The sequence below is a fragment of the Mesocricetus auratus genome, unplaced genomic scaffold, assembly GCF_017639785.1.
Source record: "Mesocricetus auratus isolate SY011 unplaced genomic scaffold, BCM_Maur_2.0 Super-Scaffold_100025, whole genome shotgun sequence".
Taxonomy (NCBI): Eukaryota; Metazoa; Chordata; class Mammalia; order Rodentia; family Cricetidae; genus Mesocricetus; species Mesocricetus auratus.
In genome coordinates, this window is record NW_024429206.1 from 2,635,366 (window position 1) to 2,654,592 (window position 19,227).

At 41.8% G+C, this 19,227-nt stretch overlaps 1 protein-coding gene across 5 annotated transcripts in view; it reads left to right on the forward strand.

Moving 5' to 3' along the window:
* Positions 1 to 19,227, forward strand: part of Ttc28 (tetratricopeptide repeat domain 28) — a 392,524-nt gene that overhangs the window by 181,834 nt on the left and 191,463 nt on the right. For all 5 annotated transcript variants that reach the window (XM_021236097.2, XM_021236098.2, XM_005085316.4 and 2 more), the window contains one exon: positions 16,286 to 16,433. In XM_021236097.2, the coding sequence (XP_021091756.1) occupies positions 16,286 to 16,433 (148 nt within the window). The remainder of the gene's footprint in view (positions 1 to 16,285; positions 16,434 to 19,227) is intronic.

The window sequence follows — 19,227 nt, forward strand, 5'->3', positions numbered from 1 at the left end:
TCTGTCCTTTAGTTGAGAAATATGATATTAGCTTAAATACTTAAGATCCCGAATCTCAAACTTGAGCATGAAGTAACTTTGTGCATTGCCTTTCTGTTTCATCATTATAGTCGCATGTCAATCACACCCCAAGACCCTGGTTTCTAAGCTGGGCTGTGTGCCTCAGTTAGGGAGCAGCGCTCCTATTAGTGTTTATAAACCAGAATACAGAGATTTTTCATTAACGTTTTAAATTATATTCATAATATGTTTAATGCATATTTGAGTTGATTAACATTAAATTTTATTTTTTGCATAGCTATTAGTATAAAGCCCTATAATAAAACGATCAAGTTGTCTGAGATTTCAAAATAAATAAGAAATTGGCGTTATTGTGAACTGACGTTCTCACAAGGTCGGTCAGATGATGAGAACTCAATGAAGTCAGAATGTTGCAGATTCAGAGGCAAATTATGCCAAGCTCTGGTTAAACCCTCCATAGCCATTCCTTGCTCACCTCTGTGTCATGACCTAACAGACTCAGAACTGTCAGATGAAACCTTTAGAATGTACTAACTGAGCTAGCCCAGCAGCCGCTGGAGGCTAAGGCTATCACCAAGCAGCCTCTGGGGCCTTTTTGGTAGCCTCCTCGGTGGGCGGGGCCTTTGTTGCAGCCTCCTCAGTGGGCGGGCCCTTTGCTATAGCCTCCTCAGTGGGCGGGGCCTTTGCTGCAGCCTCCTTGGTGAGGTGTGGAGAGGGGCTTTGCAATAGTCTCTTTGGTGGGCAGGGTCTCAACTTAAGACCCTCACCTGTTTTGTGGCTGCGAAAATCTAGAATTTGTTACCACGTGGAATTGTGTGTTCCTGGGTCAAGGTCTGGGATAAACTGTCTTGTTGCCTTTTTGGTGAGAGCTGTGTTTTTGTGTTAATATTATTGTGATTTTACAGTTAACTGAGTGGTTTTTCTTAACTCTTTTGCTGTGATGTATTGGTCTCCAAATGCCCTCAGTTACTGCTGCATTTATGTCTTATTCGCCTTCATTGGTCGAACTTGGATCCTTCTGGCCTTGAAGTCAGATGTTTCCTCGGGTCCTCAGGTTGCTCCAGGTTTCTCAAAGAGACCATGTGTGGTACTCTTCGGAGAGGCTAAGACATTTTCTCTTCCAAGACCTATTAATGCTGGAAAAGGGCATTAGAGGAATAAACATGGTGTTTTCAGAGGGCTCATTAAATCTACAGTGTTGTTTTGTCTTTGGTTATCCTATAGAGGACTGTAACTGCAGACCTGTTGTTAGGTGCACCTATATGCATAAATCAGTTTTGACATTTTCTTTAGTTTAATGATAATATGACTTGTTAATAATTACTGTAGTAACTTCCAATTAATGAGAATTGTGATTTGGATTAGATGCCTTCTAATTAGTACTTTGTCATTTTACATCACCAGAAAATGGTGTGCTGAATTAAGGAAAGAGTTCCATTTGGCAATAGGTGGTTCATTAACACATGGGAAGAGACAGACAGCTCCCACCCTTGCCTAAGTGTTAGTTAAAAAGGAAGGGGGATGGTGATGGCAGAGATCTCGATCTGTTCAATATTTGGGGGGTGGTGATGGCAGAGATCTCCTGTTCAATATTTGGGGGATGGTGATGGCAGATATCTCCTGTTCAATATTTGGGGGGTGATTGCAGATCTCCTGTTCAGCACTTGGGTGGGGGTGGGAGATCTGCTGTTCAGTACTTTGTGCTGGATTTGTTTCTCCAGGAGTGGGGTGTTAGAAAAACAGTCAAACTGATGCTCATGATGATCAGATAGTGAGTTTGGAGGCTTTAGGGAGAAGTGTGAGACACTTCACCAGTTACTCACTGTATGAATACTTAAAGGCAAAGAACATTGCATTTCACAAAATAGGACCGCACAATGGTGTAGCTGAGACCCTTCAAAGGTCACCTGACTCCCCCACTTTAGAGATAGTGGAACTGGGGCTCACGTAACTGGCCAGTAAGAAGGTCAGGGCCAGCTCAGGGTTTCCTCACCTGCCCTGTCCAGTGCCAGCAGGAATGTCATGCCTAATATTCTGCAGGAAATGCGACTATGCATAACCATGACTAGGAAATACAGTGATCTGACTTCCTCAGATTTGTCAAAAGCTTAATACAATTGTGTCAGAGAATTCTGGCTTAGCTGCTGTCCCATGGCTAACAAAGCAAGCAATGGGTAAGTGCCAGACTTGGGAGGAGCCCAAGTGCAGTGTGATAGACATCCTTGGGGATGGGACCAAAGCTTCTCAAGGAGGTAAGGTTAGCGACATAGCAGAAGTCACTCCCTGACATCACAGGGTCAAGAGGCAGCCTTGCCCCATCACTGAGAATGCTTGCTCTGCTGCTGCAATGAGCAACAGCCAGAAAGAGTTTTCCAGTGGATGCTCTCCTGACTCATGCCTCTCTGGTGTGGAGGGTGCTGGTACTATATGGACTAGTTCTCCAGTTCTGTCAGCCTGCAGTGAGAAGCTCTCCCTCCCCAGAGTGAAACAGCAGGAAGTGCAAGAATCTGAGTCTCCCCCTTTGCTGTTATTACAAAGCATATTTACAGTTGTTTGTTTTGTTTGGCTTTAAATGTTCAGATTGCTTGAAATAAGCAAAAGAAAATGTAAATGATTTTCAAATAGACTAAATTGTCTCTTGTAATATAGAATGGCTTTATTTCTGTTTGCACTGGCCCTGCTTATTGCACTTAAGTATTTCTCAGGGAAGGACCTTTTCTGATCCGCAGTCTCCTTAGTAAATGAAGTCAGGGTGAGCGTCTGAATTCAAATGTGTGTGTTTTTACATTTAAATTGCTGTTCTCTGCTATAGGAAGAGCTCATGAAAGCCATCCATAGTTCATAAGGGTGGAATCTTGTGGTGAAATTAGAGGCCATTAGAACTATTGGTCTTATTTCCAACTGAATTAGTTAACTGCCTGTTAAGGTTCAGAGCATATTGACCAATAGGCATTTATTACCCCAGCCATAATGACACAATGATTTCCATTAACTTCTAGAGTTTACAGAAATAAAAAAGACCTTGCAAAGAAAGTGGTTGCATTTAATTATGAGGATTAATTAGGCATTTAAATGTGGATGTAAAGTAAGTTTTAAAACCGAGTATTTCTTTTTCATTGCTGTGAGCTAGTGTGCAGAAGGGTATGCAGATCTGGTTGTCTGGGTCTTCCGCCTCACCAGCACAGGCCTGAAATTGCTGATCCATGATTCCAGAGGCCACTTATCAGCCAGTGTCACATGGTACTCAGTCATTTAACATTTTCTGTTAGTCATAACCTGGATTGTGCTGGGAATGATGAGCCCGGCTGCTATCTGTATCTATTCTAATATATTAGAATATCAGACATACTCTTCTGAGAGCTTCAGAAAGTGATTTGATTTTTTTCTGAAGGACTTTGAAAGTGAGATATTCTGAACACACACTATATCATTTCCGTATTTGTACTTAATTATTGTCACAGCTTCGTAATTAACAAGGATTCCTTCCTTCAGGAGCTATCAATTAAACTAGAGGCTTTGTGTATCAGCTTTGAACTTGCAGTGGTTAAAAACATCTGTGAGGAGCTAAGTTAAAAGAACTTTTTAAAAAATTAATGTATCCTGAAAGGATATAGAGAAGATGACAGATTATGAAGTGGAACCTACTTTTTAAGCATCCGGGATTCTACTGCATTAAAAATTGATGTGTGAGCTCTGAATATTCATCTCTAGGAGCGTTTGAACTGATGCTGGCGAATCAGCTACCTCTCTGCAGAAGACTCATTTGCAAGTGTCAACCTGCATTCATCTCAAACAGCTTGAAATGGGTTTTTTCATTTGTTTCAGAAGTACAGTTTCAAAAGTTGATGCAACTAAGTATCATTTGTATTTCCTCAGGACAAGTCAAAATCCACCTTGTTGACTTTAGTGTAAGTGGTTTCTCCCCAAGGGGCAGTACATTGGTTTTTTTTTTCAAGCTTAGGGCTTTATGGGCAAAGCAGCTGTGCTTAAATTCATGTCTGTCCTGGTTAGGGAGCATGGCCAGCCACAGAATGGAGGTAAATGTGGATTTTTCTCCCTCTGGGCTTTGACATTAAAGGAAAGGAACAGAGAACCAAGAATTTGAAAGATGGGACTCTTCCCTCAGCTTTGACCTGTGCCTGGCACCTGCTCTTGTATTCTCAGGATTGCTCCTTTTCTTGTCTAAGCTCTATTATGCATCCACCTGCCCACATGCATTCAGATTACAGGGAAATTATGAGTAAACCTGCTATAAACATCTACAGGCTTTGTATGGGTATAAGTTGTCATTTTCCTAGGGTTAAAAACTAAGAGTGGAATGTCTGAATCAAATGTTATGTCTAAATTTCAATAAATAAGAAGCCACCAAATCTTTTTCTAGATATTTGTGTTCCACTATTTGTGAAGAATTCAGTTGCCCCGTGTCATCACCAGCACTTGGTGTTGCCCCGCTTTCCCTTTTCTTCTCTACTCTGGTCCCTGCACAGAGTGTTTGCTGTGGACTCTTCTCTCAGTATGAGTTCAAACCTTGTCCTCCAGACAAGAAAGGACCCTGCACCATGAGCTCGCAGCAGCTCTGGTTATCTGAACAAGATCAAGATGATTAACACAGCAGCATAGAGTGGAGAGGGGTTCATGAGTCCCCCCTAACTGGGGAGTTATTGATAGTGATGGCTGCAGGGAGTTAGTCTTCTTTAAGGGTTGTGTCTCTTGGCTGGTCAACCACACTCTAGAGCAGCTGTTCTTAGCCTGTGGGTTGCAACTCCTTTGCAGGGCATGGGGGGGAGGGAGTGTTGAAGGATCCTTAGGGATCACCTAAGACTATCAGAATACACAGATATTTACATTAAGACCCATAACAATAGCAAAATTATAATTGTGAAGTAGCAACAAGAATAATTATGGCTGGGGGTCACCACAGCATGAGGAACTGTATTAAAGGGTTGCAGCGCTAGGAAGGTTGAGAAGCACCTCTCCAGAGGGTGGTTGCACACACATGACTATATGAACGGCACAAATCAGTTTAGGTGGGTTCTCGAGTAAAACAAGATAAAACAAAGAGACCCAGAAAAGGTGACACAAAGCTAGGAGGAGGGAGTAGAGGGCAGATCTGGAAGGAGTTAGGGTGAGGAGTGAGTATGCGTATGATCAAAATAGTTGTATGCACTAATGTGATTCCCAGAGAATTGCAAAACCTATTTAATACATTCAAATTAGTGTCTAAAGTTTCCAAAAGAGGAAATGTTGCTATGTATCCTACCATAATAAAAATCCTTTTAACTGTCTGCCATAAAACCATCCTTGAACTCTTTATGTTGCTCCATTGTATTTCATATGAAGAGGTTTCTCTATAGCACACGCACTGCCCCAGGAGAGGACTTTGCAGGAGCAGGGAGGATGGAGTGTAGGTACTGTCCAGTTTCCCTGTGAACCTAGAAAGCCTTTATGGGGCTGGTGAGGTGGCTCACCAGATACAGGTGACCCAGAACCTAAGTAAAGGTGGGAGAACCGAATCAGAGTGTCGTCTGACCAACATGCACACTCCTAAAGCTTCAAGTAACTCTGCCATCTCAGAAGTGCGGCTGCGCCCAGCTCCCTGGTGCAGTGCCGTGGACTCTTGTCTGAACCGGTGTGAGCAGAAAGCAAGAGTTGCTAGCCCAAGAGTAGACCAGAGGCAAGCCCTTAGTGATGGAATCACCTCTGCCCTAGGAAGCCTGTGTGGAGCTCCCGCATCCCATCCTCTATGGAGCTGCTAACAGCTGTGATTTTCATAGACCGTTCTGAAGGAGCTGATCGGTAGCAAGCAGCAGCTGCATATGGACACAGACTGCCCAGACTGCCCTGGGTTCCTTTTGAATTGGTGAGAAGTGAGGCACTCGATCCCCGTGCTGAGGGTGGGCGTGTCTCCTGGTCCACTCTTGTTCTTTGCCCACCAGTAGTTTTATCTATCCCCCTCCAGGCTGTGTGTGAAAGCACACATTCTCTGTGTTCTGGCTGAAGGGAGGGTGGGCCGGGCAATGCCACAGACTCATGCTGAAACCAGATGGTGTTTTTGGAGAGGTCAGGAAATCCCCTGGTTTTCATCTTGGCTTGAGTCTCCAGGCTCCCTGTGTCATAGCCGTGGAAGGAATGCCCAAGCTACTGCAAGTTTAGAGCCATTGCTAAGGGGGCCTCAGACTCCTTTGACTGTGTTTTTAAAGCTTAGAAGAGAAGCTCCAGACGAGGTTTGCACGTTTTTATGAGCTGACTCAGTGCTGAGAGTGGCATCCACCTACCTATTTAAGTCCTGGTTTAACACTTCATCTTTTTTTTTAGCTGTTTATCAAGCTATGTGTTTTTTCTCTCTCCTCACGACTCTTTGGTTAATCTAAAATTAATTTTGAGAGAAGAAATAGTCCATATGATGGGACAATTAGAACTGAGGGCAGCTTTCCTTTAGATAATGAATCTGGACAAAGTGAAAGCCAAGAGCCAGAGAAAAACATCTCCCAGCTGTGAATTCAGTAGGAATATTGTGCTTAGGATTTGGTCTGCTGATTCCGGGTTCCAGAAAACATGATGGTGTTTTCTAAAGCAATCCCTGATTTCTCAATGTTCTTTCAACATCGAATATGGCAGATCAGTTAAAAAATTGTGAAATTAAAAGTGTAGTTTTTTGGAGAGGTAGAAGTGATTTCTCCCAGCTAAGCAGTAGAAACAGTCGCCATGTGTTCTTTGCTGATTCTCCAGGCTTAAAATTTTTTTAAATATAGAATGCCAACAAATAGAATCAAGAGAAAATTCACTTGAAAATATTAGAAAATAAAAGAAGTATAGCAAATTCTGTTGTAGCCACAAACAAACAAGACTGGGCTTGCTGGTGGCTTCCTTTGTTTCTCTGTGATTTAAAGCCTTGCACTCACAATCTAATTAACATCGAACTGAGTTGCAAGTACAGTGGCCCCTTTGGTTCAATAATAATACATTTATATGAAAGGTTAATGAAACAAAATTTCTCTCTATCCAATTCATTAAAAATTGTTTCACAATCAAGGGTTGTAATGGAATAGAGATTAAATATTCATGTTCATAAATTGTCTGTGTCATTTCTGATTTTCCTTCATTTTGGCCTCCATGGTTTGAATTTTACAACTAGAACAATTCTCCCGCAAAATGCTGATTTAAAGGCTAATTGTGTGCATTAGTTCTTTCATCAAAGACATTGTGTGGACCAGAGAAAGAGTATGGCAGTCAGGTTGGTTGGTATTGTGTTCAGTGTCTGGGGACAGCTTTGCCTACAAAGGTTTCCAAAGAACTCTTTGCATGGGACAGAGTGGTAGAGGTAAAGTCCAATAAAACAACAGCACATGGAAATGGGTCTGGGAAAAACATGAATGACTTAGGAAGGTTTGGCAATTTTTTTTTAAAGAAATGCATCTATGCCATAAAAGGAAATCAGTAGTAGTGGGGTTACTAGGACAACAATGAACTCTTTTAAAGTCTATGATAGTTATCAAGGCTCAATGCTAATAACATGCAAACTAGGCTAACAGTTCCTCAAAGGAAGGAGTTTTTTAGGCTCCCACATATAGTTTTTCAGTCTTCCATCCCTACTTCCTCCTTCCTTCCCACCCAGGCCTACTGAAGAGTGTGAGCATGTGGTATGAAAATGGATCCTGTTCGCTAGGGAGTGCTTTTAAACCACGCCTGTCCTTTTAAAATCACTGTTTACATACATGTTCTCCAGTTTTGTCCTTGCCCGTAACAGTTGCATGCAGTTGTTACACTTGCACCGGCGCTGGAGACTTTCGGGTTTCTGCATCATTTCTGACCACGTTGTTTTACATCAGAAGTCAATATTCCTGCTTTTCAAAGAGCCAGAACCAGACTTCTGTTCCCCCTAATTTTAAAAATAAAGCAAGGGGAAATTTGGTAGTCATGTGGCTTCCAGAGCACGACGAGATGCGGCAGTGGTGTGCAGGGCGCGGTGTCACAACCCAGTCACACCAGGGGAGAGTACTGATCTGAGGGCATGAAGCGTTCCCACCCAAGTTAGAAAAGGCAGCTAGTGCGCCTTAAGGGCAACATCCGAAAGTGCAGATTACATCTGTCAAAAGGGAAATGATTTGCAAATGCTTGGATTAAGTAAATATGCATTGTACGTGTGAATCTCACTCTTTATCCTCTGTAACATCACACACACATCTGTCGCTGTTTCTAGGAGTGCTTGCAGGGTGAGTAGTTTGCTGTTGCCAGTGTTTAACCCTCTGGATGACCACCTAATCAAACAAAATGCTATAATAATTCTAACAAGTTTTTTTTTTCAGCAAATAGTAAATGCTTTAGTCGTTAGGTAGGTTTTGTTATCGCTGAAATACAGAAGCAATCCTAGTGAGTAGCATTTGCTGCCGCTTTGGACTGTGGCACCTCTGCCGCACAGGTGGTGCCCATGTGTGGAATAGGGGGGATGTCCTGAGGCATGTGCGGGTGACTGCACGCAAGGCATTTAACATCGCATCGTAAGCTCAGCTTCCCATGACATGTGGCACAACGCTGCCTCTGCTCCCTGGGAAGGGACCAACATGTTCCCTTTCTTGGATGAAGTAAGTGGCTTCCCGTGGAAACTTTAAGAGACAAGGGGCAGACAGGCACCAGGATGTCATACCAGCTTCTTGCTGCCATGGTTAACAGCCAGATCTCTGTGCACCCTGCCCCTGGCTGTGGTTGGGGCTGGCAGTGGCTCCTGGGGTAACTGCTGTTATCTCCTTGGACTCAGTAATTCAAATTACTTTTTGTCAGCTATACTAGATTTTATCTGTAAGCCTTATAACAACAAGTGGTTGCTCAATTATATGGCTTCCCAGTTTCTCAGGTCTCTTTGTAGCAAGGGAACAAGTGAAAGAAACGGAGATTGGAATACGATAACATTTTAAAACATTTCTTGAGATTGATTTATGTGTATGATTGTTTTGCCTGAGTGAGTGTATGCATTACCATGTATGTATGCAACACATCTTTGCATCATTAAACAAACATTCTGCAGCACAAACAAATGTAACATATCTTAAACTAACATCCCACAACACCTACCAACAGAGAATGAGGGGTCCCCTTGCTTCACATCCTCTCCAGCATTTATTGCTGGTTCTTTTATTGATTTTTGCCATTCTGACTGGGGCAAGAGGAAACTTCAAAGTTGTTTTGATTTGCATTTCCCTAATTGCTAGAGACAATGAATAGTTTTGCTTTGTGTTGTTTTGAGATATTTCTTGGCCATCTATATTCCTTCTTTTGAGAACTCTCTCTTCAGATCAAGCCAAGTCCCAGTTTTGAATGGGTTAGTTGATGTGTTTTCTTGACTCTGATTTTTGAGTACTTTATATATTCTGGATATTAATCCTCTGTTTGTAGATGTATAGCTAGAAAAGATTCTATCCCACCCCGTGGGCTTTCTCTTCAAATGGTTGTTTCTTTAGCTGCATAGAAGCTTTTTAGTTTTATGAAGTTAAAGTTGGCTTTAACTTTTGGGCAAATGGAGTCCTATAAAGGAAGTCTTTTCCTACACCTACTTCATGTACGGTAATTACCCATGCTTTCTTCCTTCAGTTTCAATGTTCAGGTTTCATGTTTGGGTCTTGATCCATTTGGAGTCAGGTTTTGTGCAGTGTGACAGATGTGGGTCTAATTGGATGTACCCCTGTCATTCTTCTGGATATCCAGTTTTTTTCTTAAGAACCATTTGTTGAAGATGCTTTCTTTTCTCCAGCTTATGTTTTTTTGGTGTCTTTGTCAAATATTAAATGGCTAAAGTTATTTGGGCTCATGTTTGGGTCTGTGATTTTGTTCCGTTGGTATTACATGTCTGTTTTTGTACTGGTACTGTATTGTTTTTATTATTATGGATCTGTAATAGATACAATCTGGGATGCCGATCCCTCCAGCATCGTTCTTCTTGCTCAGGATAGTTTTGGATATCCAGGATCTTTTATGGTGCTATATGAATTTTAGGATAGTTTTTTTTAAATCTTTCTGTGAAGAATGAGGAGAAGCTTTTGAGTGAGAATGCATCGAGTCAGTAAATGTCTTTTGGTAGAACGGTCATCTTCACAATATTAATTCTACCAATCTGTGAGCATGAGATGTCTTTCCATTTTCCAGTGTCTTTCTCTCTTTATTCAGAGGTTTAAAGTTTTCATTGTAAAAGTCCTCAGTAAGTTTTATCCCGGTATATTTCATTTTATTTGGGGCTGCTATGAATGGGAGTGCGGATCTTCTCTTTTTGTTTGTTGGTAGTGTATAGAAAATCCATTGATTTGTGCAAGTTGACTCTTTATCTTGTCACATTGCTGAATTTGTTTATTGTTTCTAGAAGTTTTCTGGTGGAATTTTTGGGATCTCTAATGTATCGTATCATTTCCAAACAGGGAACAGTTGGACCTCTTCTTTCCCTATTTGTATCCCATAATTTCATTCTCTTGTTTTGCTGCCCCAGCTAGTGCTTCAAGCCCAATATTGTAAAGGAGTGGGGATAGTGAACATTCCTGCCTCCTTCATGATTCCAGTAGGATTGTTTCAAGTCTTTCTCCATTTAGGATGATGTTTGCTTTGGGTTTCTCTGATGTAGCTTTTATTATGTTGAGGTATGTTCCCTCTCCTTCTATTCTCTCTGTGATTTTTATCATGAAGGTGTGTTGGATTTTGTCAAAGGCTTTTTCTCCATCAGTTGAGATGATGGTCATGTGATTTTGTCTTTAAGTTCATTTGTATGGTCTATTACTTTTATTGCCTTGTGTATATAGAACCATCGTTGTGTTTCAGAGAAAAAGCCAACTTGATCACGGTGGACAATCATTTTAATGTATGTCTGTATTGAGTTTGCAAGCACTGAGAACTTGTAAATATGTTTCAAAATTGGCATGTAGCTTTATTTTTCATTGTTTTTATTTTTTGTCTTTAACTGGTTTCAGCATTAGAGTGATACTAGCTTCATAGAAGGAGTTTTGGAGTTCTCTCTCTCTGTCTCTCTGTCTCTCTCATAATTTAAGAAGAATTGGCTGCAGATCTTCTTTGAAAGTCTGGAAAAATTCTGCTGTGAAGCCACCTGGGCCTGAATATTTTTTAGATGGAAGGCTTTTTACTACTGTTTCAATCTCTTCATTTGTTATGGGTCTGTTTGGGTTGCTGACTTCTTGGTTTAATTTTGATTGTCTGAATCTAGGAATTTATCCATTTACTTTAGGTTCTCCAGCCTACCGGAACACAGCTTACTGTATTCCTTTATAATATCCTGAACTTCTTTGCTATCTGTTGTAACATTCCCCTCTTCATTTCTGAACCTCATTTGGATCCTCTCTTCTCTCTTTTGGTTGGTTGGGTCATGAGTCTGTTGATCTTGTTTATCTTCTCAAAGAACCAGCTCTCAGATTCATTGAGTCTGCTGTTGTTATAATTCTCCCTTTGGCATGTATTTAACTGATTTCTACTCTGATTCTTCTTATTTCTTTCCATCAACTGGGGATGGATTTGGTTTGTTCTTGTTTTTGTACATTTTGAGTTATATCATTAAGTAATTCCTCTCTGGTTTTTAAATCTAAGCACGTTTTCCTCAAAGGACTGGTTTCATTGTGTTCCAGAGGGTTTGTTGTGTTATGTTTTCTTTTTTTTTTTTGAGTTCTAGGAATTCTTTTTTCTGTCTTGATTTCTTCTTTGACCTATTTATCATTCAGTAATGAGCTGTTTAATTTCCATGAGTTTCTGCATTTACTAGAGATTTTTTTGCTATCAATGTTGAGTTTTATTGCATTATGGTCAAGTGGAATATATTGAATTAGTTCAGTCTTCCATGAATTTGTGGAGATTTTCTTTGTGCCTCCAGGATGCATTCTATTTTAGAAAAGTTTCTGTTTGCTGCTGAGTAAAAATATACATTGATATTCAGGAGGAACGTTTTGTAGATATCCATTTAGTTCATTTGAGGTATGGTGCCATTTAATTATGATGTTTCTCCCCCTACTTTTTATGCAGATGACCTGTCCAGGTAGGCCCTGGAGAGTGATGTGCAGGATCATCTGACTGAGTGGAGAGGCTGGATGCTGTGTGGGGTGGGGACTGGCAGGGCAGCTCCTAGTGGAAGCCTAGAGGTAGATTTCAGTGCAGACAACTGTAGCTAAAGTAGGCCAGGGCAGTGGATGTGGGTCCCAGTCTACATCTGTGAGTTGTGGAGGGTGGGGAGGATCAGGCAGACTCACCCAGCTAGACTGTGGAGAATGATAAATAATATTCTTAATACTCAAGTATGTACTGGAATTCTGTATATTCTCTTAATCTAAAATCATTAACTGGCAAAGAAGGCACTTCTATTCTCTGTCAGATGATATTCTAAGTTCTCTAACCTGTCACAATAAACTACAACTTAGTTTTCATCTTTATTAGCTTAAATTTTGTTGTGGCATACCCCTCACAGAAACCCAGAGAATTGGTTTTATTCTGCAGTGACCTGTTGCTGGGAAAAGAGCTGGGAGGTCCCCTACTCGGTGCCCACTTGCAGTAGAATGTGTTGTGCAGACATGATGTCTCACCCCATGGGAACACTGCTGAGCGCTGATGGATGGTGTCTGAAGGCTTGGGGAACTGAGGAAGCCTTCCCTTTGCTTCTGAAGAAATGCATTTAGAGCTGTGGGACATAAGAGTCCAGTGTAACCCTTCTCATCTCTTGCGAGTCTGAAGAAAATGAAACAATCAGACTTGAGCACTGCCAATCACTTGAGACCACAACTTGCATCTTTAAATGGTGTGTGTGTGTACATGTGTTTGTGTGTGTACATTCCTGTGTATGTGTGTACGTGCCTGTGTATGTGTGTACATTCCTGTGTATGTGTGTGTACATTCCTGTGTATGTATGTGTACATTCCTGTGTATGTGTGTAAACATGCCTGTGTATGCATGTGTACATTCCTGTGTATGTGTGTACATGCATGTGTATGTATGTGTACATGCCTGTGTATGTGTGTGCCCATGCTTGGGTGGGTGTGTCCATGCGTGGGTGTGTATATAGATGTGTATGTACATGGCTCTGTGTGTATACATGCCCGGTGTATGTGTGTGTATACATGTGTATGTGTATATGCCTGAGTGTGTTTTTATACATGCCTATGTGTTTGTACATGTGTCTGTGTGTGTGTATATGCGTGTGTATATGGCTTTGAGTGTGTATCTATGCCTGTATGTGTGTACATGTGTGCGTGTATGCCTGAGCATGTGTGTGTATACATGTCTGTGTGTGTACATGCCTCTGTGTATGTGTGTGTGTAGGCATGCCATGGTATGTATGTGAGAGCAGGAGATAACCTTGAGTGTCCGTTTTTTTGTCTTCCCCCTTATTTGAGGATCTATTGTTTACAACTTGCATTTGTTATTGAACTTGGCTTATGTCTCCGGCTAAGGCAAGTAAAACTTGCTTTTAGTAATTTTGCTTCATAAACCATGAACTCGTTGATCTCTCGGTGAATTAATGGATGATTTGTTTTAGGATATAAGAAGCTTTCAAAATTAAGACTAAAAACTTAAGATTTTTGTTTCTTATAATGCATACCTGAAATCAATAACTCTAGATATTCTTTATCTCCCTCTATAAGCAGTTATTCTTACTTATAGATACCAAACACATTTATTTATGTGTGTATATATACACATACACATTTATCTATCTATCTATCTATCTATCTATCTATCTATCTATCTATCTATCTATCTATCTATTTTGAAGTAGGATCTCACTCTGGATTCCAGAATGGTCTGAAAGCCACTATGTAGATCAAACTTGCCTCAGACTCTTGGTAATCCTCCTGCACAGCCTCTTTGGGACCTGGGATTTTCTGGTTGTGCCACCACATTCGAGAAACATACGAATATTTATATAAACCAGGGTATATCTGTATTTAAGTCTTATACATCCGTTCCAGACCCACAGAACTATGGTTATTTCTAGGTGTACTGTGTTCCTGGAACCCCCTAAAATGTGACGCGAGTGGGTAATGAAACAATGTCTGCAAACACATTAAAGATGGAAACGCTGGCCAAGTCTAGTGGGAGAAAGGGAGGAAAGTGCACTTATGGGGTATCATCTCACCACACCTACGTTTTAACAGCTGCTGCTGGTTTAAACCCATAGAGACAAAATAGCCCACAGTCAGTTGAGCATTCATTCTGTTTATGGGTTAGTTCTTGGTAGAAACCCAGACTCATCTTTTACCTTCTTCCCATTACCTCGGCGTGCTGCTACAGAAATGAGACGAGTGGGTTTATGTGGGAACATGAAAGTCACCTGCCCTCATGTTCTCCATGTGTTTGTGTGACAGGAAAGTTTGGAACTTCATTTGGATCACATGAATATCATTTGTGAAAATGGTCAAGTATGTCCAACTAAAGAAAGTTAAACTCGTGTTGTAAACAGTGTTGTAGGAATAGATCTTAGAGACAGATGTTGCGCATCTGTTTTAATTTTACATGTGGGGGTGTTTGGTCTTTGTGTGTGTATGTACCACAGTGACACTCTGACCGTGTAGTAGATTGCTCTCTGTGTGTTTGAAAAGCAAACTGTACTTCACAAAACTCAAAAGAAATTATGATTTGAGCTCTAAATTCAAGGTCTGTGGAAACTGCTCTGCTTACCTTGAAAACTATAGAGTCTTCATCCCCATGCAAAGAATCCACATAAAGCACTGGGTGTGACGGCCCAAGCCTGTGGTCTCAGCTGTGGCAGAAGCTGGATGGCCAGTGTAGCAGTATCATTGAGCTTAAACTCCTGGGGAGAGAGACTTTGTCCCCAGAAAACACTGTGGATGGTTCCTGAGGAACAATACCTGAGTTTGACCTCCACCCTCATACATGCACATCCATGTATGCTGGAGCGCGCGCACGCGCACATACACACACACACACACACACACACACACACACACACACACACACACACAGAGGTCCCTCATACGTGCATACCCATGTATGTCGGAGCACACATACACACACAGATGCTTGTTTGTTTTTGTTTTTTCCCAGGACAGGGTTTCTCTGTAACTCTGGCTGTCCTAGAACTCTCTTGTAGATCAGGCTGGCCTCAAACTCCCAGAGATCCACCTGCCTCTGCCTCTTGAGTGCTGGGATTAAAGGTGTGAGTCACCAAGCCTGCTTACAAACAGAATTTAAAAAGAATTCTATTGTTAAACATTTTTAATGTCTCCGATAATTTCTTCAGTTAGTTGAAAGGGAGGAAAATGTTCTATGTTCACATTGGTTTTTATCAGTTTAAAACTAACCAGGAAAAGGATGCAAAAGACAGACGATAATCTTGGTTGTTTCGAAGGAAAGCACACATTTTTAGGTAACTGTTTTAAAATATGTTTGAAACCCCACAAAGCATGTAACCACAGCCAGGTGTGGTGACTAAAGGAGACAGAAGAATAGCCACAGGGAGTTCATGGCCAGCCAGGGCTACATAGTGAGGTCCTGTTTCAAACAACAAAACAATCAACCAAAACCCCAAACAACTAAAACAACAAATAACAAATGTGGGTGTCCAAACTGATTTTAAAACAATGATGTATGCATTCTCTCTCTCTCTCTCTCTCTCTCTCTCTCTCTCTCTCTCTCTCTCTCTCTCTCTCTCTCTCTCTCTCTATTCCTACCTTCTCTTGATGATGGACTGTAACTCATGAGCCAAGTATAAGCTTTTCTTCCCAAGTTGGTTTCTGTCAGGGTTTTATTGCACAGCAGAGAAGCAAACGGCAGCACGGAATCTCCAAACAGCCCTGCTTAAGCAGGGCGTCTCATGCTGCTGTGCTGCCAAGGACAGTCTTGTCCTCTTGATCCTTCTTCTCGTGTCTCTCAAGTGCTAGAATTTATGAATATCAGGGCCAGTTAAGACTGAGAATTTCTTTATGTGGTGCTGGGGGTGGAACCCAGGGCTTAATGCTTAGTAGATGAGCATCTGACCAGCTGAGCTAAAGCTGCAGCCCAAGACCTGTGTGCTAAATTACTTAGAAATAATATGAGGATAAATACCAAGGAACAGAACAAATCAGTGTGTCTGAGAAAAGAAAGAAAAATTCAAATGTAAGTTCACGAGAGATATACAACTTGTGATGTTTAGAAGAAATGAGTTCTTTGGTCTTGAACCCTTTATTCTGTTTTGAGCCACAGGCATCTTATTCAGAGCCCTGATAAAGAATCGTTATGGGCACAGCAATGTGATGAGTAAAAACCTGTGTTATCTTCCCTGTGTTTCCAGGCATACTTCCGACAGGGTGTTGCCCTCCAGTACCTTGGACGTCACGCAGATGCCCTGGCAGCCTTTGCATCTGGGCTGGCTCAAGACCCCAAAAGTCTCCAGCTCCTGGTGGGGATGGTGGAAGCTGCCATGAAGTCTCCCATGAGAGGTAGGTAGAATGAAGTTCTTCAGCTGTCAATGAAAAGCAGGCCACCTAGCCTTCCAGGATGTTAAGGTCACCTCAGAGGGTTCAGAGGTGAGATGGGGGTCTGTGGACTGGTGATAAACCCTTGGCATGGGCAGATGAGTGCACTTCTTTATATTTTAGGAATAGAAGACATTAAGCCAGTCTTTACTCCTTCCCTTCTTCCGTTCCTCCCTCCCCTGTTCCTTCCATACAAAACACAGAAGTCAATTCAGAGGTAGTTTATTCTGCAGCCAAATATGAGTGACCATGGTCTCATGAACACACAGTTTATATTTTCCCACTTCTGTGTTTCCAATATGGATGTAGTTTTATAGCAAGAAAACAAAGAACATTATAAATCAAGGCATTTCCTTGGTAGAAATATCAGAGAGGTGGGTTACAGCAGGATGGGGGCTTCTGAGCTCTGGGCCTCAGGTGTCAGCTGCTAACATCCTTAGTCCTTCCATTGGTGGAGGGTGGGGTTTTGTTAAGCTAGTGCATTGTGAAGGTTTTTATCTGTCTATCAGGATGCCAGGCCTGACACTGGGGCGGGCAAGGGGTGCCTCCCTAGGAGCTAAGCATAGCTCAGGAGAAGTTGTAACGAGGCTCCCAAACTTGCAACACCCAGTCTCCCCAGCCTTCTTTCAGGAATTCTCAGCTACACTTCCCCTCTTTCTTCCTGACAGAATCCTGGTCTACAGAGTTGGCCTGAACTCACTGTGTAGACCAGGCTGGCCTGGAGCTTGCAGCAATCCTCCTGTCTCAGCGTCTTGATTTGTGGAACAATAGGTGTGAGCAAGAGTTTACACAGCCATGGGCAGCACTTCACATCTTTAGGGCAAGACCCAGGGGCCGTGCTTTGCACTCAGAGGAGATGCTGTTTATTTTCTCTGATGCTTTATTCCAGTTGACCTTCTGAGAAAACAAGAGAACACAGGGAGATGGTACTGGGCACAGCTGCAGGAATTCGCAGGCCCTGTGCAGATAGTCTTCATTCTGCAGAGTCGGGGTTTCACTTTCCTTTATTCTGTGATCCTCCAAGGTCTCACTGGGGACCTGAAGAGTACTGGGCAAGCATTCTTCCGCTCACTGAGCCCTGAGAACTCTCTGAGCACTTGGGAAGTTTTCATTAAACGCATACACGAGCTGTCATCTTAGGGTAGTGACAGAGTCATGACAGCGATATGTGGCGTATCGGCAAGGCCACTGCCCTATTGTGCCCATAGCTATGTCAAAGAACTGCGTCTTTGCCACAGAAATGGTCTGCCTTTTAATTGTTTATATGAGAGAATGAACATTTTGTCTAGTTTTGAAACATTTACAGCATGAGGTGGCTTTAATTTGCTGCTTGTTATTGTACTTGGCTCAAAGTATGTGCTAAACAAAAGTTTGATGAACAAGATAGTGCTCATGTCTCTCGGCAATTCAAAGCTCTATAGAAGAGTTATTTTCCTGAAAGTTGGACATTTTCCCCTTTGGGGAAAATTAGTAAGAAACCTGTCTTCAAGTTGTTTCATAAGTCACTCAAAGCCATGTCCTTGTTTTAGTGACCAAAGGCTTTTCCCAAGGTGGGCCTTGCTGTAAATAAGCCATGGTCCAGGGTTGACCAGTGGAGGCTCAAGAACTTTTGGAGAAACAGACGATGAAAAAGCCAACCTGTTTTCTTTACCATTTCCTTTCCCCCCCATCTTATCCATGAAGGATGTGCATAGAACTTGTCCAAGAACTAGCAACATCTTTTAAAGAGTATACATGGAGATTTTTTATTTAGTTCATGAAGATAACACCTGTTCATTCTGAGGCATTCCTGCTTCTGCCACAGGATGTCGTACACTGTGGTTCTGTCTCCCAAGTGCAGGAGTACTAGGAGTTTAGGGCCAGCCTTAGCTACCCTGTGAATCAGAGACCAGTCTTGGCTTCATGACAGCGTGACTCAATAAACAAACAAAATACTTAAAACAACATCAAAAGGACACAGTAGGTCAGATCTATTTGTGATGGGTTGGGCCTCATTGTCAGAAACTTAGAAAATGCAGGAGGATAACACAGTCTGTAAAACATGAGAAGCAAACAGTGATGGTCCCAGAGCAAGGCTACTAGGATGCAGGATGGTGCACAGAACCACAGTGCCGAGATGCCCGGCTTGTTTTGTAATTCTGAAATCAACAGAGAAAAAACTCCTTAGCCCAGGTGCTTTGGTAACCGAACAAAACTCTCATGGCTTGAAAGGATGTCTACAATTTGGTGCTTATTTTTTTTATTAATTTATGTTTTTAATTTTATGGGTGTTTTGTTTGCATGCATGTACGCCTGTGTACCGTGTGCATGCACTGCCCATGGAGACCAGAAAAGGCTCTCGGGTCCTCTGGACCTGGAGTTAGAGGTGATTGTGAGCTGCCATGTGAATGTTGGGAATTGAACCTGTGTCCTCTGAAAGAGCAATTGGTGTTCTTAACCAATGCGCCATCCCTCCAGTCCCAGTTTCTTTCTTTTTTGGGGGCGGGGTGGGTAAAATTTTATCTTAGAGCTGGGAATATGGTTCAGCTCTATAACACAACTTGCCAAAATATGTACTGAATCCTGGGTTCAATCCTGGTACTTCAAAAAGAGAGAATTAATTTAAGGAAGGTCCAGCCTCTATTAATCTACTTTTTTCTATATAAATATACTATCCCTATCCATATTAAAGTTATTTTGACTTTTATTATTATTCTCTAAACTACTAACCAAATTGTCTGATTTATTTTATTTTTGAAATCTCACCCGTGCATGCAAA